At 41.4% G+C, this 25,779-nt stretch overlaps 1 protein-coding gene across 1 annotated transcript in view; it reads right to left on the bottom strand.

Annotated features, from left to right (window-relative positions):
• LOC102862159 (uncharacterized protein KIAA2012 homolog) overlaps positions 1–25,779 on the bottom strand; it is a 177,448-nt gene that overhangs the window by 111,042 nt on the left and 40,627 nt on the right. Inside the window, 2 exon segments of the mRNA XM_006889149.1 lie at positions 18,374–18,481; positions 21,565–21,744. Coding sequence (XP_006889211.1) covers positions 18,374–18,481; positions 21,565–21,744 — 288 coding nt within the window.

Raw genomic sequence — 25,779 nt, 5'->3', positions numbered from 1 at the left:
CACACACACACACACACACACGGGAGCTCTGATAGCCTAGTGGCAAGAAGCTGTGCTGCAATTCCAGAAGCACAGGGTTCAAGGCCATCAGCTACTCTATGGGAGAAGGATGGGCAATCTCCTCCTATGTGATTTACTGCCTCTGAAAACCTGCTGGAGGGTCAGCTATGAGTTGATTCTGACTCTCCAGTACACAACAAAAACATCTGGTGGCTTAATGGTAGAGTTGTACCACCAGCCTGAAATCATGTTGTTCAAATCCACCAGCTGTTCTGCGGAAGAAAGATGGGCTATCTCTTCCTGTGTGATTTACTGTTTCTGAAAATTCATTGGAGGGTTGCTACGAGTCATTTCTGACTCAAAAGTACAAAACAACAACATGTATTTACACACAAACATACATAGCACAAAAGTAATCATTTTAATAGTTTTTAAATATTCCATTCAACGACATTACTTTCACCTTATTGTACAACCACCACCACTGCTTATTTCCAGAAGATCTTCTTCATTCCAAACTGAAACTCAGCACCCCTGAAGCAATAATTTTTCTTTCTCTTCTTCCCCTATTCCCTGGTAACCACTAATCCACTTTCTGTCTTAATACATTTGCCTATTCTGAATGTTTTATTTAAGTGGAGTATATAATGTTTGTTACTCTATAGCTGATATCTTTCACTCAGCACAGTGTTGTTTTTTTTTTGCTATTATATCGAATCTTTATTAAGATGTAATGTGCTCCATATTACACATTAATGGAATTCTCCACTGTCAAGAAAGACCTGCATATGTAACATCTTCTTAGCAATACAAATACAGAGGAGAAGATGACAGGATTCTCCAGGACTAAAGAAGAAAACCCAAACATGTACTTTGTGGATAAAAAGAGTTTTGCAAAATTTTACATGTGAAATGACAAACAGTATAAGTATCATAAAAAAGACTGCCTAGTGACCATAATTGATATATGACACATGGTCGATATACATGGATACCACATAATAGTTGCACTTCAAATTAAAGTTTGTTTACATGTAACAATATTATACACACACATAAATACGTACACTCAGTATCCCTGGAAGGCAAATCTACTAATGAACTTTAGCAGTCAAAAGAGTGAAGATAGAGATAAAGCTGTAGGGTGGTAACTTAAAAAAAAAAAAAAACCAAAGCAAAAACCCAACAAGCCCAAATCAACTCAGTGTGTTACGAGAAGCCAGCCTACAAAGGGCTGCTCGCTCTTGTTTTTACCCAAGGGTTGACTAGTAGTAAAATGACCACCTTGATAATTTAAAATATATCAATAAAATGGAATGCTTTGCTTGTATGGTTTCCTTATCGTAAAGGTTATTCATCAACACTGGTGAGTACTCAGGACCTTTGCTTGGCCCATCAACCATCAAGAGGTCACCGTACCCAACCCTTTTGAAAATTAAGATATTTAGTTTTTACTGGGAAATAGATTTTTTACCTTTCATAGATTTGTTGAAACATCTCCCTGTTGGGGCAAGGGGGGAAAAGCTACAAACTTGAACAATGGCTAAATTCTAAAATAGATGAACTTCCAATACCAAAAGCTTGTATTCAATTGAGCTGTATTCAGATTATAAATACTAGTTTGAACTACAAGATCAAGTATTGAGTTCTGTATTCTTAAGACATTAGAAGACTTTGATATAATGATATTTGAAAGTGAATTTTTTAAAAATTCATTTAAGAAGACCATATTTGCCGAGTTAGAACTTTTAATGCCAAAACCCCCACAATTTTAATGCACACTAAAATTTTTAGGAAGCTGGTCTTACTATATTAGTTATACTATTAAACTTAGTAGCAAATGAGTTGAGCCACATGGGAAAGAAAATGTATAGAGAAATACATAACCTAAAAAAAATTAAAAAATGAAGTTTTTTGTTTTTGTTTTTGTTTTTTTTAGCTCAAAAACCACTTCTCGTTCTATATTAGAAAAAGTCCAACTTAGTTTCTTTCTGAGTCTTTTATTTTCTGGTTAGAACTGACATTTTAACTGATCATTGTTCTTTGGTGATTTCATTCTGCTCATTTCCTATCAAAGCCAAAATCATGAAAAAATTAAGTGACAGTCCCCCAGACATGGGATCTAAAATAACACAAAAGCATTGTCTATAGCAGTTAACCCATTCATACAAAAGTTAGCATACTGGTTACATATCTATTCTATGGTTTGGAGTTCTTTCCTGTTTATCTTTAAGAAAAGGTCACCCCAGGAAGGTAGCTGAAATAAAAGGGTCCTTTCGTAGAAGTGAAAGGGGCTTTGGTGGCATTGCACGTGTTGTGCTGCTAACTGAAAGGTCAGAAGTTTGAATCCACTAGGCACTCCACTGGAGAAAGATAAGCAGTCTCATCCTGTAAAGATTAACAGCCCAGGAAAACTCTATGCAGGGGTGTGGAGTTGTAATCAACCTGATGATAGTGGGCTTGTGGGTTTAAAGTAAGACTATGTATTAAGCCCATGAGTTAAGCCTGAGTAGAAAAGGCCCGATATTCCTTTCATACACTGGGCAAAAATGACAACACTGATTTTTGTGACTGGAAGAGAAACTCAGAAGCCTTTTGTGACAGTTCTCTTTTAGTTTTTGAAGGCCACTTCATTGTCAAGTGAGAACACTCAGTCATGGTAGCAAATGGGCATACCACTCCATATACATTACAAGGATTCCACCACCCCACCCGCCCCGTATTCAATATTTACACCTAGATTTCTTATATGAGAAAAAAGAAAAATATATTTTCTTTGATCCATGGGTGATGTTTATATAAAATAAATTAAAGTGCAGAAGAATAAACGATGAGTCACAAAGACCGGCATCTGATGGTGGTCAGCACAGTGTTTTTAAGGCCCACCCATGTTGTACATGTGTCATAACTTCGTTTCTCTTTATGACTGATTAGTAGTCCACTCTATGTATGGATATCAGGTTCTGTTGGACACAGATTCTTCCTATGTTTCTAGCTCTTGTGAAAATGCTGTCATTAATGTGAGAGTACACTTATCTGTTTAGGTTCCTGCTTTCAAGACTTTTGAGCTAAAGATGGTATTGCTGGATCCTATGGGGTAATTTTACATTTAATGTTTTGAGGAGAAGAACAAAATTTGTTCTTTATTTTTAGAACATAATTTGGTGTGTGTATATGGCATGTGCTGTCAGAGACCTCTCTAGTTTACTGAAAAGCAACAATGTCAGTCTAGACACTAAGGTGTGCCCAACCTAGGCCATAGTCTTTGTAATTATTTGCTATGCATCACAGAGCTGGATAATGACTAAGGATGACAGAAGAAGAATAGATGCCTTTGAGTTGTGGTGCTCGAGAAGAGTGTTGAACATACCATGGACTGCCAAGAAAACAAATGGATCTGTCTTAGAGAGGGTGATACCAAGTTTCTCCTTGGAGGCCAGGATTTTGAAGCTCCATCTCACATACTCACATGTGGTCAGGAGGAACTGGTCCTTGGAGAAGGACATCATGGTTGGTAGGGTGGAGGGACAGCCCAAGAGAGGAGAGTCCCAGATGGGATGGATTGATATGGTAAGTGGGGCAATGGGGTTAGTGTGTCAGAATCAGTGAGGGCAGGCTTCAGAGATGCTGTACATAGGGTAGCTATGGGTTGCAGGTAACATGATGGCACATAAAAACAACAATGAGAGAGAGAAAGTGGGGATGTGGAGAGAAGAGAAAAAGATATTGATATGGAGGGGGGAAATCAGAAGGAGACTTAGAACATTTAAATTGCAAAAGATTTAGAGGCCTCCAGCCTAACTACTCATCCAAACTAATTTCCTTTTTAATCCCTTTTTAAACTTTGCCTCATTGTCTCATTACATCATTACTTATAATTAATATATTAGTTGTTGTTAGGTGCTGTTGAGTACAGTTCACAGCAGCTCTGTAAACCACAAACCTGAACCCTGTCCTATCTTGGGTCATCATCATCATCATCTCTGACACACTTGAGCCTATTACTGCAGTCACTGTCAGTCCATTTTTTTGAGGGTCTTCCTCTCTTTTGCTGACCCTCCACCTTTCTAAGAATGGAGTCCCCTCTCCAAGGACAAGCCTCTCCCAGCAATATGTCTAAAGTATGAAAGATGAAGCTTTACTGTCTTTGCCTCCAAGAAGTATTATGGTTGCACTTTTCTAAAACATATCTGTTTGTTAGGAAGGTTGTAAAAGAAAAAAAAGGAGATGTGGATTTTATTGATTTGCTAAACTGGTGGGGCTTGGAAAAACCTCCACTTGGATCCATTTCCATCCTGGCATACACACAGACAGCCACATGCACACACAGTCGCTCAATCACACACACACAGAGTGCATGCGTACACAGTCAGACACAGTCACCCACACATATAGCCACGCATACAGGCAGCTTCTCCCTCTCTCTCTCACACACACCCAGCCACACACATGCAGCCTCCGTAGATTATTATATTGAGTGGGGCAACTAGGGATTCTGCGAACCACCACTGGAGAGGGGAAAACCATAAGTAGTGTTAATTGTTGACCTCACAGTTCAAGAATAGATGCTCTGGAGGATGGGAAATGAGAACAAACATTAATTATTGAGTAGGGACCGTGGAGACAGACATTCTGGATTAAAAGGAGTGAGATAAATTGCATAATGAATGTTAATTTTCCCTCAAAGAATTGAGTGGTCGTAGTTGAAAGGGAAAAAGAGGCTAAAACAATCATGAAAGAGAAAGCTCAATGTGTGTGGAGGGAGAGGGGAGCAGAGGGTTACGTGAACGCTTTCCATCACTGCTTCCTACCTTGCCCTATGCCTCCCGGGTCCCAAGAAAATGACTGTGAGGGCTTTCCTTGCAACCCCTGTTACTGCTAGGAAACTCAACCACTGCACCCCGAGCACATAAACCAGAAAACAGCCACATTGCATTACTGACAAGCTGAGAGGCACATGACACTGGAATTTATTATTTATCTGTGTTTGTGGGAGTTTGACTTGAAAGGAACAGGCTGCTGGAGCTGAGTGTCACGTGGGCGAGGGCTGTGGTCCTGTGAGTGCTCTCTGGGGATGATGAGGGCTCTAGGGCCTTAATTGTACCATCTTAATTGCAATATATGAGACACACATAGACATTCCCCTCCCCAAAGTAAATTCTCTCAGCAGAAAGGGAAAGCAGTAAAAAAAAAAGGTCATTTGAGTTGAGAACTGTAGATCAGAGTTGCAGCCAATTTTGTAAAGACTGAAATAGAGAGTCTGCAAAGAGGCTTTTTATCCCTGATTGCTCAGTGGAGATTTCAACATCCGACCAGCAGCCCTTGGGAGCTTTGCTTTGGATCTGCCCACTGTCTTCCTTCCAGGCTCTCCTCAGCTGTCTTCTTGGCTGATGCCAGCAGCCGCCTGAGCCTCATGCCTTTCCTCTCACCACTTCATTCACACTGGCACACATATTGGTTGCATGCTCCTGTTCTCAAACATCTGTGATTCCTTATTGCTTAACAAGCAGATTTAAGCTCCATTCTGATCTACAAGGGATCTGGCAGTGCAGTCTGTAGAGAGTTGTTCTGCTAACCCAAATGTTGTACCTCACTGTAGGTTCAAATGCACCACAGACTCTGAGAGAGAAAGACAATCTCCTCTCACACAGCCTCTGGAAAACCTGCTCCAGGTTCAGCTAAGCATCAGTTCTGACTTGAGGGCAATGAAGGAGGGTAGGAATTTTTCAAAGGTTGAAGCAAATGGGGATTCCTTTGTGAAAGCTTCTCAGCCCATAGGTTAGGCTTAATCTTTCCTTTGTTAAAGACCCCCAATCTCACTGCTCATCATGCCTTCGTAGCGTTAGTTGCTTGTGTACCTCTTCTGCCTCACAGAGGGCAGGCAGTAGTCATGGGGCTTAGGGTTCAGCTTGGGAAATGCATGAAGAGAACACAACCTCTGGAAGACACAGGCCTCGAAACTAGCCCCAGCTCTGCTGCTTTTCACATGCAGTCATTTTGTTCTGCATTAACTTCTTGTGTTTGAATGTCTTCACCTTTGATAACCCAAAATATGAAACAAAGAGGCTCAAATTTGGTGCTTTCCAGTTGACTCATGGTTCTCCCCTTGTTACAGAGTAGAAATGAGCTGGATAGGGTGTCCTGGGTGGCCATCTTTATGTCACGCCTTTCTTCCAAATTGCCAGGCACAATTGGTTGGGTTTGAATTATCCATCACTTTGTTAGTAGCCGAGCTCAAACTGTGTTACAAAGGGATCTTCACAAGTGAGTAAAAATACTTCCCACATAGGATTATTGCAATGATGGAATGAGAGAGGACAGGCCATATACCACCTAACAATATTCACTCTCAATGTTAGCACCCCTCTGCTTCCCTTACACACAGAAGCTTCCATATATCTTGTCAAAGGAGTCTGACAAATCGTAATAGGCCTTTTATCCTTTAAAAACAAAAACTCATTGCTGTGGAGTGGGACTTGACTCATAGCTGACCCTCCAGCGGGCTGCCAGAGGCTCTAAATTGCATGGGAGGAGACTGACCATCTTTCCTCCAATAAGCAGCTATCTGGTGGTGGATTCAAAACATCTGTCTATGGGTTGGCAGCAAAACTCCGTATCCAGCAGGCCTCCAGAGCTTCCTTTCAAATCCTTCACGTACAGTGATATTTCAAATTGGGATTTTACTTAATATTTTACATATTGTAGTGTAAGTATAGAGAGCTCTCATGGCCTGGTGGTAAGGAGCTGCACTTCCAACCCAAAGGCCGGGGTTCAAATCCACCAGCTGCTCCACAGGAGAAAGAAGGGCAATCTCCTCCCATGTGAATTACTGCCTCTGAAAACCCACTGGAGGGTCAGCGATGAGTCAGTTTTGATTTGGCGGTACATAACAACAACAATGACAACAACAGTGTAAGTATGACGTGGTTTGATTTTTTGCAAAGCAACATGACATAAGTTGGGCAACCATTTTAGCTTTTAGTTAAGGTATAAAGTAAGCTGCTGTAACAGTTTCTCAAAAGAGAAACATTTATTTTCCTTTCATGTAATATTTAAAGACTGAGGGAGCTCTGCCATCTGGAGTTGCCCAAACAGCCTGGTTCTTGTACCTTGTTGTTCCACCACCACCACCGCGACCACCACACAAAGTGTTACCACCTTCTTCATTGGAGAAGCAAGCCTACCACTACAACGAAGCCCAAGGAAGAAAGAAGAGGGCAGTTTCCTTTTAAGAAAATGACTTGAAAGTTGCATGTGTTTGTTGTTGTTATGTGCCATTGACCTGTTAGCCCAAGCTTAGTCACATGGCCATTCAAAGCTGCAAGAGAGGCTAAGCAATATAGTCCTCAGCTGGGCAGCCACATGCCCTGTTAAATTTCAGTGTAAGGGGTTCTATTAAGAATGGTTATTGGGCAAAGAGTTGGAAACAACCTAAGTGCCCATCAACAAACGAATGGATAGAGAAGCTCTGGTATATTTATTTATACAATAGAATACTAGGCTGCATTGAAAAACAAGGAACTCATGCAATATTATTCAAAATGGGTGACCCTGGAGGACATTATGCTGAGTGAAATATCTCAGTCACAAAAGGACAAATGTTGAATAGTGCCGCTGTTGTAGAATGGGACTGACATCAGGCAGGGTTGGTGTGAGACTGAGAAAAATTGGATAAATTATGTATACTGCATTGAAACAGATGAGGGAGAGAACAGTTTAATAGGAATATATTGTTGGGTATTATAGTTATGACAAGAGTCCATAGTGGAGCATACTTGGGGCGGGGAGGGGGGAGGGCATTGTATATCAATGAAGGAATTTTTCTTTTACTTTTCAAAGAGAAGAGCAAACTAGGGGGGAGGGTTGGTGCAGGGAGAAAAAAGCAACAATGAATGAGTGGAAATTCAAAATCTCTGTAAATGTTCATTAAAATTAATAAAAAAATTACCCCCCCACTGCTACATAAAAAAGGAGGAAAATTATAGTTCTCCCCGCCCCCAAAAAAAGTGGCTATTGGGAAATAATATTTCTGCTTTATACTGTTTTAATGAATATTTCTAGGCAATGTTTTGGGAGTACCCTACTGTGTCCTCTAGATGTTCAGTAACAAACAAGAGGGATCTGTTCATAAGAATTCTTAAATCTAGGCAAGCTCTGGTGGCCTACTGGCAAGAAGCTGCACTGCAATCTCAGAGGTGTGTGGTTTGAATCCACCAGTTGCTCTGCAGTCAGATCCAATTTGATGGCACACACACAAAAATAATTAAAAAGAAATTCTTAAATCTAGGTGTTCTTTTAAATTTTTTTTAAAGACTATCCAGAGTGAAGTAAGTGGTTGGTATGAATCTCAGGGAGAAAGTAATTAAGTGAAGTCTAAGAAGGTCACAATCAGTGTGGACTGAGGTGATCAGGGAAGGTGTCACAATGAAAGCAGGGCTTCAGCTGGCCCTTGATGTCGGGAAATATGTACAAGAGGGCCTAGGGACAGTGTGTTGGTGGAAAGAGCTTTGACCTAACTGTGTACAGGTACAGGAGTTTGTGGGTTTGTGGGCTTATCACTTATAAGTTACATGAATTTGAGTAAGTCATCTGTGGAGCTCAATTTCCTTATCCATAAAATGAAGGTCCCCCCCCCAAGTTATAGCTCTAGTGGCCCAAAATAGACTTCTAGTTCTATCTCACAGTCCATCTTGGCAGGGGAAGGGTTAGCTTGACTGTGGGAAGTTTGATGGGGACATACTTAAAAAGCCTAGCCCCACTTAACTCAGGGCAGCTTAGCTTTTACCTAATAGAATCTTCAGTAAGAGTCTGTTTAATCAAATGTGTTCTGTCCTGAAAGTCGAGTGAAAATTATGCCCAAGTTCCCTCTTGACTCTTTATTCCCTGAAACAGAACAAATGCAAGGAGGTAGGATTTACAGCTTCACTCAAAAAACCCAAATCAACCATGGCCATTGAGTCAATTCCAACTTACAGAAACCCTAAAGGGCCACGTAGAACAACTTCACAGGGTCTGCAAGGCTGTACCTGTTTGCAGGAGCAGGCTGCCTCATCTCTCCTGTGGAATGGCTGGTTGGTTCAAAGCTGACCTTTAGATTGGCAGCCCAATCACTAGTGCTCATCACAGCTTAATAGGTGCTGTGAATAAACATAATTACTATGCAAAAATAAAGATGAGTTCAATATATTCCAACACTTCATATTGAATGTTTTCTTAAAAAAATTTCCAGTGGGCTCAATGCAAAATATTATTTTAAAATATTTTCCTTTTTCTTTGAAAGCCCACAAAGTGGTGAGGATGTTACATTTCTAACCAATCATGACACAAAGGAGTCTTTGTGTTTATGGGGATTGTGAGAGGCGTTTGAAGGAAAGGAGAGTCTGGAGCTTTCTAGCATCTCTCTGTTGGTGGCTGATGAACATAGGACAAGGTCAGTTCTTGTTTCACAACAAGAAAGGAAAGAACCATGTTTCTGTTTGAAGTCCTAGGCAAACAACTCTCATAGCTTGCCTTTCTCAGACCACTCAACAGTAGGCATTGATAGACTCTAATTAACCCTAAACTTAGTCTAATGAGAATCTGCCATAATTTCTTTCTGAAGTGTGTATAAGAATATAAGTAACCCAAGTATCTTAGGTACTCTATTTCAGGTGCCCTGTTTTAGTGGTAAGGAGCTGTGCTGCCAACCCAAAGGCACACAATTTTAAGGCAATCTCCTTCTTTGCAATTTACTGTCTCTGAAAACCTGCTGGCGGGTCAGCTATGAATCAGTTCTGACTTGACAGCACATAACAACAACAGTATCAACAAGCAACAACAGCAGCAACAACTTCTTGACATGCTCAATCTTTGTGAACTACTGGCCAGAAAAAGCATTCAAAAGCTTCCAGAAGATTCTTCTGTTTGACTTTTGCCCTATAAATCTCATTCAAGTACATCTAACTGGCAGAAATCTAATTTGTATCTGGCTCCCTAGCTGCAAAACTTGCATGGAAAACATAATTTTTAGCCTTGTAGCCTCTGCAGTATGAGATAACTCCTTGGAAAGAGATGATAATCCATCATCTCTAATATAGGAGTCATGTTCTCCTAAATAATGTGTCCACGTAAATAACATTCCCATTCACATCATGCCCATAATGTACACAAGAAAACTAATGTTTGAGGGAGCTGTTCTATTTGCAAAACAAGGCAAAGCCAAATCAAATCATATAATGCATGGATGGTTTATATTGTATGTTAATGTCACTTTGATCCCCAGTATAGCAGAACCATGTGTTGTAAGTTCTATCCTTTATGATGTTAGTAAGGCAGGATTAGAAGCAGTTCTATAAAGATCTGGTCAATCTTATCTGATGAAGTGAAAGTCTCCTCAGGGGTGTGGCATGTATTTAATATATATTTGCAATCCTGCAAAAAGTTAGAGAGATCTACTTCTGGCTGTGGTTTCCAGACTTGAACCAGTGGCCTCCTGTACTTGCTGACTTTGGACTCATGGATCTTCAAGCCAGCCATCTGCAATCCTGCTCTTTCACAACAACCTGCGGACATATCAGCCATTAAAGCTAGCAGCATGAGTTCTTGTCTGCTTGTCTTCCAGTGACTTGGACTCATTATCTTCCCAGACATCTTTCTCTTGTGGTCTGACCTATAGACATGAGAATTGTCAGCCTTTGACAGTGTCCTGAGCGGGTTATATTCCAATAGGAAGGCAATGAGTAATGAGTGATAAGTGCATGGACCATTTCCTTGAATTAACCCTCTCCTCTCCTCACCTCTCTCCTCTCTCCCCTCTCCCCTCTCCCTTCTCCCCCCCTTCCCCTCCCTTCCCCTCCCCTTCTCTCTCTCTCTCTCCTCTCACCTCTCTCTCCTCTCCCCTCTCTCCTTTCTCTCTTTTTAAGATAAAGAAGCTTTATATTAAGGGAGCTCCTGGGCAGGATTCTTTTGTCTGCACAGAGAGAGACAGGCAGAGAGACAGACCAGGGAATACTACACCTTAAGATGGATTAAGGGAAGGGTTTTTATAATAAAGGTCTTCTAGGGAGGGAAGGGAGGGGCACTCCATGGTAGTCTAGTCACATGGGCAAGGCTGTTCATTCCCTTTGTTGACATGTTGATATTCCTTGAATCCTTTGTTCTCCCTTTGACCTTGGTCCAGGCCTGACATCCCAGCCTCTTTAGTGTAAGGAAAAAGGGGCTATATATTCGTTTGACTACTTCCTTCTGAATAGGGGTGAAGATATGGGGCTCAGAGGCTGATTTGGGATGGCCCGGGACCAGTAGCCAGGGGAGAATATGGATGTAATAGCAGCTGGTTTACCATTAAACTGGTAATTTCTTTTATCCTGTGAAGTAAGAATTTAAAAAGGCAGGGAGCAATTAGTAACAATATGATTATGATTATTATTGGTCCTAGAAAAGGAAGAACCCAGGCTAGAAGTGGGTTCTCAAGCCATTTTGAGAAAAAGCTTGTGGTCTTTCGCTTGTTTTTAAACTCTTTGTCTAACTTTGTTAATTTAGAGACTTTTTCTTTTACTAGTCCTGATTCGTTCGCATAAGTAGCAACATTCCTCTCTCAAGTACAAACAAGTGCCCTCTTTCTCTGCAGTCAGGAGATCCAGAACTCTCCAATTTTGGAGAGTGACCTGTGCCAATGATGTCAGCTGAAGTTGGAGGGAGGCTAGGGAGGCCAATAGGCTAGCTCTAGAGGAAACAGTTGTAAGTGGTCCTCAAAATTTTGGGCAGAAATAATACTATGGTCGAGAGCTCCTCCTGCCATGCTTCCGGCAGCTGCAGCTGAGGCTAGGCTAAGTGCTACCATGATTGGGAGAAATGCTGCTATCTTCACTTCAGGAATGGGGAGGAGCCAAATTAGCTCAGATTCACTATACAGGGTAAGCTGGGGTACAACTGTTACAGGGAAACAGGGCCCTTTGGTGGTGGAATTTATATACTTGTGTAGAGTCCCATTACACCAAAAATATTGTCCTGGTTCAACTACAGTATGTATGCTTATGTTAGAATTTTGCACACAGCTGCCATGCTCTTTTACTGGAGGCATGAATGGGGAAGTTGTATAGCAGACAGGAGGGTGCTCAGTCAGCTGGTCAGGTTCTGGCTCCCAAAGGGGAATGGGTGTTAGAGTGGTGGAGCACTCAGTTTGGAGAGACAGAGAGGTTTGAGGTGCTTGGGTGGAGTGTGGTCTGGAGAAATTGGTGGGTACTGCAGCTAATCTCTCTCCTCTCTCCTCTTCACTGCCTCCCCCCACCTTACACACACACACACACACACACACACACACACACATTATTAGGTGTCATCAACTATGATGCATACTTACTCTATGAATGACAGATCTGAACTCTACCCTATCCTAGGGAGTTCTGGTGGCCTAGTGGCAAGAAGCTGCAATGCAATCTTGAAGGAACTCAGTTTGAGGCCACCAGCAGCACCTCTGCGGGAGAAAGATAAGCAATCTCTTCCCATATGATTAACTGCCTCTGAAAACGCAGCAGAGGGTCAGTTCCGATGCTACCATACACAATAACAAACAACAATGCCATCCTCATGACCCCTGCCCTGCTTGAACCCACTTCAGTAGTCTCTAGGTCAATTATCTTGTTGAGGGTCTTCTTCTCTTTTTCTGACCCACTCTCTTTCCCAGCATGATGTCTCTCTCCGATGACTGGTTCCACTTGAAACCATGTACAAAGTAAGTGAGATAAAGTTTAACTATTCTTGTCTTTAAAGGTGCTCTGGTTGCACTTCATTCAAGACAAATTTGTTTGATCTTTTGGCAGTCCATGGTATACTTAATACTCTTTGCCAACACCACAATTCAAAGACATCTATTCTTCTTCTGTCATTCTTATTCATTGTCCAACTTTGAGATGCTAGGAAGCAATTGAAAAGACTATGGCTTAGATCTGGTGCATATTAGTTTTTAAACTGACATCCTTACTCTTTAAAACTTTGGAGAGATCCTTGCCTGTAGATTTCACAATGCAATAAGTCTTTATTTCTTGACTATTACTACCATGGATGTTGTATTGATTGTGGATCCAAGTAAAATGGATTAGTTAATAAGTTCAATCTTTTCCCCATCTCTCATCTATCATGATGTTGTCTCTTGTTTCAGTGGTGAGAATTCTTTTCTTGATGTTGAGATGTAACTCATATTGAAGGGTCTTTGATTTTCTGAAATAAGTTCTACGAGATATATTTGTTGTTATGTGCCGTCGAGTCACCTGAGACTCATAGTGACCCTATGTACAACAGCCCTAAAACCTGCCCTATCCTGTACCAATCTTACTGTCTCTGACACACCTACCCCCATTATTCCAGTCACTGAATCAATCAATCTCATCAAGGGTCTTCTTCTCCTACTCTGTTTCTCCATCCTCCCAAGACATCCCTCTCTAAGGAATAGTCCCTCCTTACAACATGTCCAAAGTATGTCAGATGAAGCTTCAGAATCCTTGCCTCCAAGGAGCAGCCTGGTTTAACTCTCTCTAGGATGAACCTGTTTGTTCTCTTAACAGTCCATAGCATATTCAATACTCTTCTCCAACACAACAGCTCAAAGGCATCAATTCTCCTTCTATCATCCCTAGTCAATATCCAGCTCTCTGATGCATAGCAAGTAATTGCAAAGACCATGGGATCTCTCTCTCTCTCCCTCCATTGGTTTTGATTCTTTAGAGAATTTAACGCAAAACAATACATGTGTTATTTGCATTAAAATATGTCCACATGAATAGCGTGCACATTCATATCATGCACATAGTATACATAGGAAACTTATGTGTGAGAGAGTTGTTCTGTTTGCAAAACAAGACAAAGCCAAACTCAAATATTTGGCCTGAGCTAACTAGCACTGGTAACCTCTGCCAACATTACTTCTAATGGGTCATTAACAAATGCTCATTAGGCGGAAGGAAAAATGTAAATTATTACAATGAGGATCTTCCTTTCCTCTACTTTTTCCCGCTCAGTGACAGACAGACTTTGAGTTCAGAACTGATGTTTGGAAAATGAAAATAAGAACATTCATGAATTATTGAATGACTGAGATCCTACTTCAGGATTTAGACAATAGAACCATCCTATTGAAAGGCTTCTCTTGGGAAAAGTGGTATATTTAGAAGCATAGAACAGAGCTGGCAGCAGCCTTAGAAACAATCTAGTTTAGCATTTTCCAAAGTGTGTTCCAAAAGCTATTCAGATTCACAAGCTTAAAAGAAAGTATTTAGTGGTAAAATAAGTTAGGAAATAATGCACATCCCCAACTTGAAGAGTCATAATTCATATAACATATTAAAGGCTCTGTGAAATCATTCACTAAGGAATCTGCTTAATTTTAGCCTACTAGTTTGCAAACCTATTTGACCTCAGAGCCTTTCCAATTTTAGATAATGTGTGTTAACCAAATTGATGTTTGATAAGACACACACTGAGGGATTGGATCTACTCCCAACTCTTCTTTCTCCATGTGAGGAAGCTCAGGCCTAAAGCAGTTATTTTTCTGTGATCATGGAATGCACAAAACAGGGAATCAAGATTTGGACATTTAGTTCAGAACTATATCCCCCCCTTCACACACACTTATCAGAGGGACTTATCCACACACCAGCTCTGGGGAGCTGTAAGAGTTGCTAACAGACAGGCTACTCAAGGAAAATCATGCTTTGTCAGCTATCCCACCAACATGGAAAGGATTCTTTTCCCCCTGGGTCCTCGAAGCTTGGAGGAATAGAGAAATAGAAAGTTGTGCTAATACTCCTACAACTAACATTATCACAAAGGAAAAATGGGCAGAAGCAAGGGAAAACCTATCACTTAATTTATGCTTGTCCCAAATAATCAGTGTTTGGAGACCAGAGGAAATACTCCAGGACCTTTCATCCTTCCAATATTCTAATTACAGATCATCTCAAAATGATGCCAAGAAAATTTCTATTGCTACAAAACAAATTGTCCCACAACTTAGTGACTTAAAGCAATAAATACTACATATCACACAGGATCTAGAAGGAATTTTAATGTGGTTCTGGTTGTGGTCTCTCATGAGATTGCAGTCCCGAAATGAGCCAGGGATGCAATCATCTGAAGGCTCAAACAGGGCTGGAATGTCTGCTCAAAAAGTGGCTCATTCACAAGCTTTTAAAGTTCTTTTTGACTTATCAGGTTGGCTTCAGTTCCATGCCATGTGGATCGAGAAATACAATGGCTTGCATAGCCTCACAACATGCATTTGGTGGCTGCATTTCCCTATAACGAGTAATGCAAGAGAGAAAGGAAGAAGCCACCACACCTTTTGTGACATAGTCACAGAAGTCACACAATATCACATCCAGCATATTCTGTATTTGTAGGAAGTGTCCAGCCCACACACAAGAGAAGAAAATGTTGTTCTCCTTTTTTGAAGGAGAGAAGGTCAAAGAATCTGTAGATATATTTTAAACCACCATGCTAAGAAAGACTTTCAAAGGACAGTGGGGCTACTTAAACACAACCAAAGAACAAGAAATATTTGTGGAGTAAAAATCCACTTAAGACAATAAGTGCTAAATGGAAACTCTGAAAGAGACCAGGGATTTGAATTTGCATGAAGTCTCAACCTGAATGTTTGGCATAGTTACCCAGGGAATTTCTTGCAATAATGCCTGGAAGAAAACTTCTATTGTTGGCACTGTGATTAGGAGACTAGATGAAGGATTTGAATCAAGGGCAAGCACTTCAGAGAGTACATTCAGTGTTTCAACTTGTATCCTTCCAAGTTAACTTTTTCTTTCTCAAGTCTTTGAATTTTCTAAGTGTTGCAATAGCCCAACATGACCAAAAGGGTCAAATTCCAGCTTTAGTCTTAGATTTTTTTTCCTTCCAAAGGTTTATTCATTTCTCTATGCTGTCTGAAAGCAAGATATCATGATTTAATTGCCCAAGAATTTATTTCCAAATAGATGTTGACAGAGTCTGAAAGTCTAAGAAAGATCAGACAGATCATATTCCCTCCTCTACTCAAGACTTTTTATCATTTTTTAAAAAAACCTCACCAACAGCTCTGATCCCAAAAGAACTTTCCTTTGGCCACCTGGGGTATCCAGTCAGTCAACAAGCATTTCTTGGACATATGATAAAGATATGAGGTTATCTTTGTTCTCTAACATGCATATAATATACTTGGGAGCTAAATAGAAAACAGATGCAGATAAACATAGTAATCATTGAAATGGGATTGAGAGAGAGGAATGAGCTCTATGAGAAGAGTGGGATTTATTAAGGACAATGTCCCATGAAATGTGAGTCTGAACCCGGAACTTACAGCTGGGCTAAATATTAAGGGCCAATCTGCATAAAGACTTGGAGAAGAGAAAAGGAAGACTGAATGTTTAGACTATCAAGGATCTGAGGAAAGGGTGGATAGAATTATGTTGTTGTTAAGTGCTGTTGAGTCATAGACGACTCATAGTGACCCTATGAACGAAAGACCTGAACACTTGTATTACTTTCACTGTTTCTCCACATTCATAGAGTTTCTGGAGGCAAGCTATTCTGGAAGTGGATACCAATCCTGCTTCCAAACTTGTTTTAATCGGGAAGCTCCACCAAACACTGCCCACCATATTATAGTGGCAGCGAAAACTGGAGGGTAGGTCAGGGATGGCAGTCTAGATGAATGTGAATAAAGGATTAATGGCCCATGTAAATCATAGCCTCCTCTAACCTGAGCCCAGAAGAACTAGATAACACATGGCTATTACTACTGAATGGTTGGGCTGGAATGACACAATATACATGCATGAAACACAATTTCTAAAAATGATAGTATGCAAATTATTAAAAACATGAAAAACACCCCAACTCCAAAGATGTCCTATTATTTGGCTAAGGAATAGTTTCTAGGAGTGTCCTGAGTTTCATGTTAGAATGTGGTCTTCCCCCCCTTCTTTTTCAATTTTTTTAATTATTATTTTTATGTGTGTACTGTCAAATCGGATCTAACTGGTACAGGAGGCCATTATTCCTCCTTCTTCAGCAGAGCATCTGGTGGATTTGAACCATGCACCTCTGGGATTGCAGTGGTCTTTTTTAATGTTGTGTTTGTTGTTGTTGTTGTGTACCAGTGAATCAGATCCGACTGGCACAGGAGGCGATTGCCCCGCCTTCTCCAGCAGAGCATCTGGTGGATTCAAAAGAAGGTGTTTTTAAGGGTTCTACTAGTCTCCGTTAGATCATTAAGTCTGTTTCCACACTTTTTAAAAATTTAAATACTGTTTTATATTTTTACTCATTTTAACTTGAGACTTTCTATTGTGGCCTTGTTCAGCATGGAACTGGTAGCTGTAACCTGTACCATTCAGTTCTTCGGGTCTCAGAGTAGAGGAAACTATGGTTCATGTATTGCTGCTAGAAACAAATTATATTTATAACTCATATAATATATGCCCTAAGTAGTGATGGGAATTCTTTAATGATAAACTTGGAACCCCAAACATTTGTATTTATGGAAATTTGTATATAGCTAGTTCAATAACAATGGACACAAGATGTAAAATGCAATGCTAATCAAGGCATTTCCCAGCTGTCAGTAGACCAATCCTTTAATTAATTTCACATGATGAACCTTGGACATAGGGAGGGACTGACCTGAAGTCATTTGACAATGTAGATGACAAGTCAGGGCTACTCCAATCTGCTGGCTCTAAGTCCATGCTCCTTTATTAAGCTAGTTGTAACATAACCCTCCAAATGAGTGCAGATTGTCATCTCCCTCCGCAAGAGGCTGCTGACTTTACTGTTCCTACACACATATAATAATGGTGGTTTCTTGGTGGTAGACACTCACCACCCTCTGATTTTTTTTTCCTTTGCAAAGTGACTATGCTCAGAGCCAGTATCTCTTTTCCAAAGAGGTAACATGCCAGAAGGAATGTTAGAAGCGGCCTTTTTATCTGTCAGGAGCCAGATGATTCACAGCAACGAACCAATGCACATAACAAGGTACCTGATTGGTTTACCAATTAACCACCTCCACTTCGAGAGGGTGGTTGGAAAAAAGAGACACGCAGTGTTTAGTTTGGGCAAATACCAAAAGGGCTTTATCATACTCATCAAGCACAGCACATTAGACCTCCTCCAAACCACCTCACTGGAACTTCTCTTTCCAGCTTCTCCAGCAAGAGTAAACTTGCACTGCAAACATTGGGTTATTGTGTCTGAGCTACAGAAGCACCACTGTTCAATGAGAGGGCAGAAGCCAGCTGACTTGGGTCTGCTTTTAATGATGTCTCTGCTGGTAGGAAGTTTGGGAAATTGCAGGTAAAATCTCCTCCTTTGAAAATCAGGCTGTTCTCGAATGTAGTTATCTTACCTTCAACTGGCAGAAAATCCTCACTTTCAGTAGGTCCCGGGATGGACAGGCAGACTTTTCCTCCCTCTGGACTCAGGAAGAAGTGTCCCAGTGTTGGGTCTTTGGAATCTTCTTCAGAGAAAGAACAAGGCATGGGTAGTGTTGGCACCAGTAAAGGAAGGGAGGATAAATCTGGACTGTGTGCCCTGATTCAGGTACACAGATACCTGTACACTCAGGTGCTCACCAGAATATAGAGTGAGCCTTCCTCCTAGGATTTGGCAGAGCAGGGTGATTTTAGACCCTATCCTGTGGAGCTAAGGTAGGATGAATAGCGTGAAGTTACCACTAGCCTATACCTTGCCTTTGTGTGAGTCTGGAAAGGATGCATTGTATGACCAAGGCTTGGATGATGCAAGATATCTTATGTAAAGGAAAGGACGTCCCTTCCTCCAGGTGTATGTAGTTCAGCCTCTGGGCACAGGGCTTGGTGATTTTAGCCTCACCTTGCTCTCAGCTTGCCATCGGATGCCTTTGTGCAGTGCTTAACTTGCATAGCAATACCCTGATGTGGGGACCAAATGCTGGGACTGCTTAGTGACTCTAGGGGGCTCTGCTAGAGGGGAAACAAAAATGGCATTTCCCACAGGTGCTTAGAAAAATGGATAATGTTTCTATAACTCTATTTCCCCTAATTTCAAGGTAAAGGGGACAAGAATAGGGCTAGCCGTTAGCTACAATGGATGCCTACGAGTTCATACACATGCTCACCCAAGGTTTCACAGATGTGTGTATACATGCATACTTAAATATACATATATATACATGCACATTTTCACAAAGCATGTACAAATACTTGCAGGGGTGTGCACATGTCTGTACACTTACATGCATGCACACAGACATACACATGCATACACACATGCAGAATGGCCCACTTATACATCCACACACTCTTGTATGCCCATTCACAAACATTCTATATATGGGTGTGCATACATGCCATGAGTACTTACACACAGGCACTCACATAAAACTCAAACACACAGGCACACAGACATGTGCACTTATGTATATGTTCACTTTCATACATAAACAGGCATCCCTCACCCCAAATATACACTTGAGGCTTCCAGATGCCCTCTTGTCATAGTCATAACCCTGATGTTGATTGCAGTCTGGCCACCCCTCCACTAGAAGGGTCTGAGGAAATGCGTGTGTTCAATGTGATGTATTCAGGGCTATGCAGCCTCCAAGGAAAGTCCTTGATGCTGACATCATAGTACTGAAGGTTTGTGTCAAAATGAAGACAGCAGGATCATTGCGCCAGAAGTATGAGAGGGAGAGGATTGTGAAAGAGGGTTCCAACTCAAATGGTTTCTAAGTGAAAACACTTAGGAAGGGGGGTGTATGTGTGATGTGATGTGTGTTTATAACTTGGTTTTGACCATTGCAGTCTGAAAAATCTTGTAATTTATGCTTACTAGAATTCAACTCTTTATGCTTAGGGGAACGAACGTGTGAAGGAGAGAGAGAGAACTTTAAATAGGGAGGCATTCTGTCCCTGAGCAGGAATATGAGATGAAAGATGTGAAATTTGTTGCTTTCTTGGGGGCTCTCAGATGGTTCCCATGTGTCTCTGGGAGTGTGAATTTCTTTTGCAGCCCAGAGTGTGATTCGGATGTTAACAGAGACAACTTCTTTACACAGCTTCTTCCCTCTGCCCCCAAACACCACCTCCTTCAGTTGGTGCTCCATCAGAAAAAGAAGTCTGCTGCTCTGACAAGGGAGGGACAATGCTGGGTGGCATTTAGTAGAAAATGTTTTGTCCACCTTCAACATTATGCTTTCCCAGGGGAGTTTTAGGGGACAATTTGGACTTGAAGAAATGTTTGCTCTCTGAACTGTCTTTAGATCAAAGTTGCTATGGGAGCCGCTACTGTAGTACTGTCCTTGTATAAGCATCGTAGTCCCCTTGACTATCTGCTCCTTAAGGATGAGGACTTTAAGTGGAATTAACAGGACAGGGCAGGGTTTGTAGGGTCACTATTAGTCATACTTGACTTGATGGCAGCTAACAAGTCACAGAGAAGAGGAGCTCCGATGGAGTAGCCCTCAGTGTGCTGTGCGGCTAACCAGAAGGGCTGTGCTGTCTCCAGCTGTTGGAATTCATCAGCAGCTTCTTGAAAAACCAGCACTCTCCTCTTAAGATTTACAGCCTCAGAAACCTAGTGGAGGGTCGCCAGGAGTCAGAATCCACTTGCTATCAGGGAATGAGGGATTGAATGAAGTCATAGCAGACTAGTCCCTGGAGGCACAAATATTTACTACATGCTTGACTATTAGCCGAGATGTGGTTCAAACTCACACAGAAGTGCCTTGGAAAAGACCTGGCAAAGGACCTCTGGTGGCCTAATGGCAAGAAGCTGCACTGCAATCTTGAAGGCAAGTGGTTCAAAGTCACCAGCCTGATGGGCAGTCTCCTCCTGTGTGATTAACTGCCTCTGAAAACCCGCCAGAAACTCAGCTATGACTCTATGGTATACAACAACAACTAAAATAACCAACGAAGGAGAAGAGCTAGCAATCTACTTCCTACTAGCCATAAACGTGGACAGCTGGTGGAGCAGTATTACTCTGCACACATAGAACTGCCAAAAGTAGAACTGACCAAATGGCAAATAACAACATAGTCATGTGGGGCGTGGCTTTGCCCTGCTCTGTGACCAAACCTCAGTCTCTGCTCTAGGCTGAAGGGTAACTTCTTTCAGGAAACACTTCCTCTAGGCCAACTGACCAATCTCCTTGGAGGTGGGCTGGTAGGCCGGGGAGACGGGAGGTGGGGAGGATGTTTATGGCTTGGGCTTTTAGTATGCCTGGCAAATTCAGGGGCATGTCTTCCCACGTGAGCAGGGAGAGTTGTGTCATCACATGCTGCTGCCAAGAGGGAGGGGGGAAGGAAAGCACAAAACAGCTTGGCAGTGCATGTTGGTGCAACAAACCCCTTGAAACATGTACTGACTCTTGGGGAATATGCGGGGAGAACATTAATCCCACTGAAACAATGGAAACAATGCCCATTTCCCCTCTGCCACAGCATGGCTTCCAGAGAGCTTAAATCACGGCTGCCATCCAGTCCTGGCACATGATAATAAACCTGGGCCACAGACAAGCCAATGGGAGGCTGGGACTCCTGCACCCCAACCAGTTACCTTTTCCTTCTGCTGGGAGCTCCTTCCTGGGCTGTCTCACATTTGAGGGACCCATGGGGCTGCTGCAGCCTGATGTCCTGGGGCTGTCCAGGCCCCTCTGGCTCTCTGACTCTCTTCCTCCTTTGATCAGGGGCACAGGACCCAGTGATGGGACTGCATCCTGGGCAGAGGCTTTATCATCTTGAAAAGTAAAAGAGGAAAAAGCAGGAGAGAGATTTTCTGCGTTAGTAAGTAGGAGGAAGAATTTGTTTTCTAACTTGGCACCAGCTTCTTGTGTTTAAAGTGGTGTATTCCACACATTCTTAAGTTTATCCCTTGTCTAGCCCTGCTAAAGAACATGTGTCTTTCAAGGTCAAGTTGTATTACTCTGGGCTAGAATGGTAGCCCTTCATGTGGGGTAATCTCCAAGAACAGAGAGGACTGAGCAGCCATTGTTCCTTTTCTCATGTGATGAGATCCTCACATAGAAGGTAGGTAGGCGAGGCTGTAAACTCCTCCTAGTTCGCAATCTGAAAAATCCAATCTAATAATCTAATGGAATTATTTGGTATAGATTTCCAGACATTAAGCAGTTTTACTAAGCAGAGCCAATGATCATATTGTATATAAGGTACAAATTACTACTGCTTCACTGAATATGGTTGCTATGTGCCATCAATTCGGAATTGACTCATAACCAACCCTCCAGTGGGTTTTCAGAGTTTGTAAATCACACAGGAGAAGATTGCCTGTCTTTCTTCTGTGGAATGGCTTGTGGATTTGAACCACCTGTTTTTGGGTTGGCAGTGCAACTCTTTACCCACTAGGCCACCAGAGCTCCATTCTGTATGGTTGCGGGAAAGTAATGGCAGTAGTATTATCACTACATAAAGCACATGCACTCTCCATCCCTATTCTCTCTTTCTCTAACTATTCTCAAAACCAGCAGCACTGTTCTGGGAAGATTGAATCCAAGTAACAGAAAAAGGTTTTGTCTTAAAGAAATTACCCACTGCTGTCAAGTGACTCTGACTCCTGGTGAGCGCCACTGAGTTTCTAAGGCTGTGAATCTCAATGGGAAGAGACTGTCCATCTTTTTCCCTGGGAATGGCAGGTAGACTCAAACTTCTGACCTTTCACTTAGCAACCCTGCACACAACACATTTTGTTATCAGGACTCCTTCATTCAGAAAGAATAGTCTTTATTTCATATGCAACCTAACGATTACTATCAATATAAAAGCTAGCCTTATATTTAGTCTCTTAGTATCATCACCCCACAGATAGCTTATCTATTATAACAGAGAGATCTGGCAGGCACACCACTAACCAAATAATGAAATTTAGTATTTCTCATCATGCAACAAACAGACATTTGTATCATCTGATGTGATGCCCAGAGAAACGCTCAGCATCACCTACGTGCTGCACTTTTCTAAATTGTGTACTTGGAAACTAATCCCCAGGAAACAGATCCAAATCAAGCACAATTCTGCAAAACAGCTGGTCTATACTCTTACAAAAATGGCAATGTCATGGAAGATTCTGGGTTCAGGGAACTAGTTCAGATTATAAAGCTGATGTGACAATTAAAAGCAATATATGACCCTCACTCGGATTCTGGATTGGAAAGAAAAGCAACAACTATTAAGAACTGTTACTGGTATAAATGGATAAATTTGAATTTATCTCTTTATTTTTATTATAGTATTAGCCCCTCCTGTGTGATTATCTGAAAATCTGCTGGAGGGTTGACGATGGGTCGGTTCTGACTCGATGGTACACAACAACAACAACAACAACAACATTACGGCAGCTCTGGTGGCATAGTCTGTTGGGGGTTGTGCTGCCAACCTGAAGTTGGAGCCTCGCTGGCAGTCTGAATCCACCAGCAGCTCCCCAGGAGGAAGACAGGCAATCTCCTCTCATTCAATTAGCAGCTTCTAAAACCTGCTGGAGGGTCAGCTCTGAGTCAGTTTCAACTTGAAGACAATGAAAAGGTTGGTGTTTGTTGTTTTCTTTTTAAAAATCTTTTCATTAACTTTCTTGAGTATAAGAATTGTAATATGGGACAGAATATCCTCGTTTTAGGGAGTTCTGGTGGCTTAGTAGTAAAGAATTACACTGCCAACCCAAAGGTATGGGTTCAAATCTACCAGTTGCTTAGCCAGAGGAAGATGGGCAATCTGTTCTCTTGTGTCTCTGAAAACCTACTGGTGGGTTAACTATAGGTTGGCTGTGACTCATCAATACTCAACAGCAACTATCCTTGTTTTAGGATATAGCTGCTTATGGAAGAAAAAGAAATCTAATCTCTGAAATTTATTCTTAGATGGCTCAACAATAAAAAGTTACGTATGTTGTTGTTGTGGTTGTTAGGTGCCATTGATTTGAGTAGAACTCACAGTGACCTTATGAGTAACAGTTCTGAATCCTGTGCTAGCCTATGCCATCCCCACCACAACTAATACACTTGAGACCATTGCTGTAGTCACCACGTTAATCCATTTCGTTGGGGGTCTTCCTTTCTTTTGCTGACTCACCTTTCCAAGCATGAGATACCTTTCCAAGGAACAGCCTCTCCAAGCAACCTGTCCAAAGCATGAGAGATGAAGTCTTGTCATCCTTTCCTCCAAGAAGTACTCTGGCTGTGCCTTTTCCAAGACATACCTGTTCTTTCTTTTAGCAGACTATGGGATATTCAATACTCTTCTCCAACACCACAGCTCAAAGGCATCGATTCTTCTTCTGTTATCCTTATTCATTGTATAGCTCACAGTAGCAAAGCAAATGATTGAAAAGAATATGGCTGAATCAGGTGAACATTAGTCTCCAAACTGACATCATTGCTCTTCAGTATTTTGAGGAGGAACCTGACAAAGCAATGAGAGTCCTTATCTCCTTATCTCCTGACTCTGGTACCAAGGATGTTGATTATGGATCCAAGTAATGAAATCATTGATAATTTCAATTCTTTCTCCATCTGTCATAATACTTCAATTCTGTGATGCTATTGCTGGTCAGTGTTTACTCATAGTGACCCCATGTGACAGAAAAGGACAGCTGCATATAGTTTTTCAGGGTGAACCAGTGGTAATAAAATAGGAAGCTGCTCTGAAGGAATTGTCAAAAAATAAGGCCCCAAGAATTGATGGAATATCAATTGACATATTTCAACAAACAGATGCAGCCCTGGAAATGTTAACCAGGTTGTGTCAAGAAATCTGGAGGACAGCTACTTGGCCAACTGACTGGAAGAGATCCATATTTATTTCCATTCCCCCAAAAAGGTGATGTAACAAAATGGGGAAATTTTCAAACAATATCACTAATATCAACATGCAAGCAAAATCTTGCTGAAGATTATTGAAAACCCACTAAAATATTACATCAATAGAGAACTGCTAGAAGTACAAGTTGGGTTTTGAAGAGGCCATGGTATTAGGGATATCATTGCTGATGTCTCATGGATATTCACTGAAAGCAGAGAGTACCAAAAGGATGTCTGTTTGTACTTTATCAATTGTGCAAAGTCATTTGCCTGTTGGATTACACAAATTGTGGCTTACATTGAGAAGAATGGAGAAGAACACCTGATTATGCTCTTTCTGGAAATCTATACACCTAGACCAGCATGCTATTGTCTGAACAAAGCAAGTGAATACTGCATGGTTCAAAATCAAGAACGGAGTATGTCAGAAAGGTACCTTTTCAATATATTTGCTGATCAGATCACTCAGAAGGCTGGACTTTATGGAGGAGAATGTGGCATCAGGATTGGAGGAAGACTCATCAACACCTACATTATGCAGATGACACAACTTGCTAGCCAAAACTGAGGAAGACTTGAAACATTTGATTTCAACATCAAGATTGCAAAGATCCTCAACACTGGACTGACAAGCAGCATCATGATAGAAGGAGAAAAGACTGAGGTTGTTAATGGTTTCATCTGCTCAGATCCATGATCAACAGCCAGCAGTCAGGAAATCAAAAGACAAGTTGCATTGGGAAAAATCTGCTCTCAAGAACTTCTCCAGAATGTTAAAGAACAATGATGTCAGTCTATAGACTAAGGTGTACCTGATCCAGGGCACGGTCTTCTCAATTGCTTGCCATGCATCTGGAAGCTGGACAAGGAATAAGAATAACAGAAGAAGAATCAATGCCTTTGAGATGTGGTGCTAGATAAAAGTATTGAACATAGACTAAAGGCTGCCAACTGTATAAATAGGT

This window comes from Elephantulus edwardii, unplaced genomic scaffold (genome assembly GCF_000299155.1).
Source record: "Elephantulus edwardii isolate Elephantulus edwardi_28Jun2011 unplaced genomic scaffold, EleEdw1.0 scaffold00075, whole genome shotgun sequence".
NCBI classification, from domain to species: Eukaryota; Metazoa; Chordata; class Mammalia; order Macroscelidea; family Macroscelididae; genus Elephantulus; species Elephantulus edwardii.
Note: the sequence above shows the minus strand (reverse complement) of the source record. Positions and strands in the feature narration are given on the sequence as shown.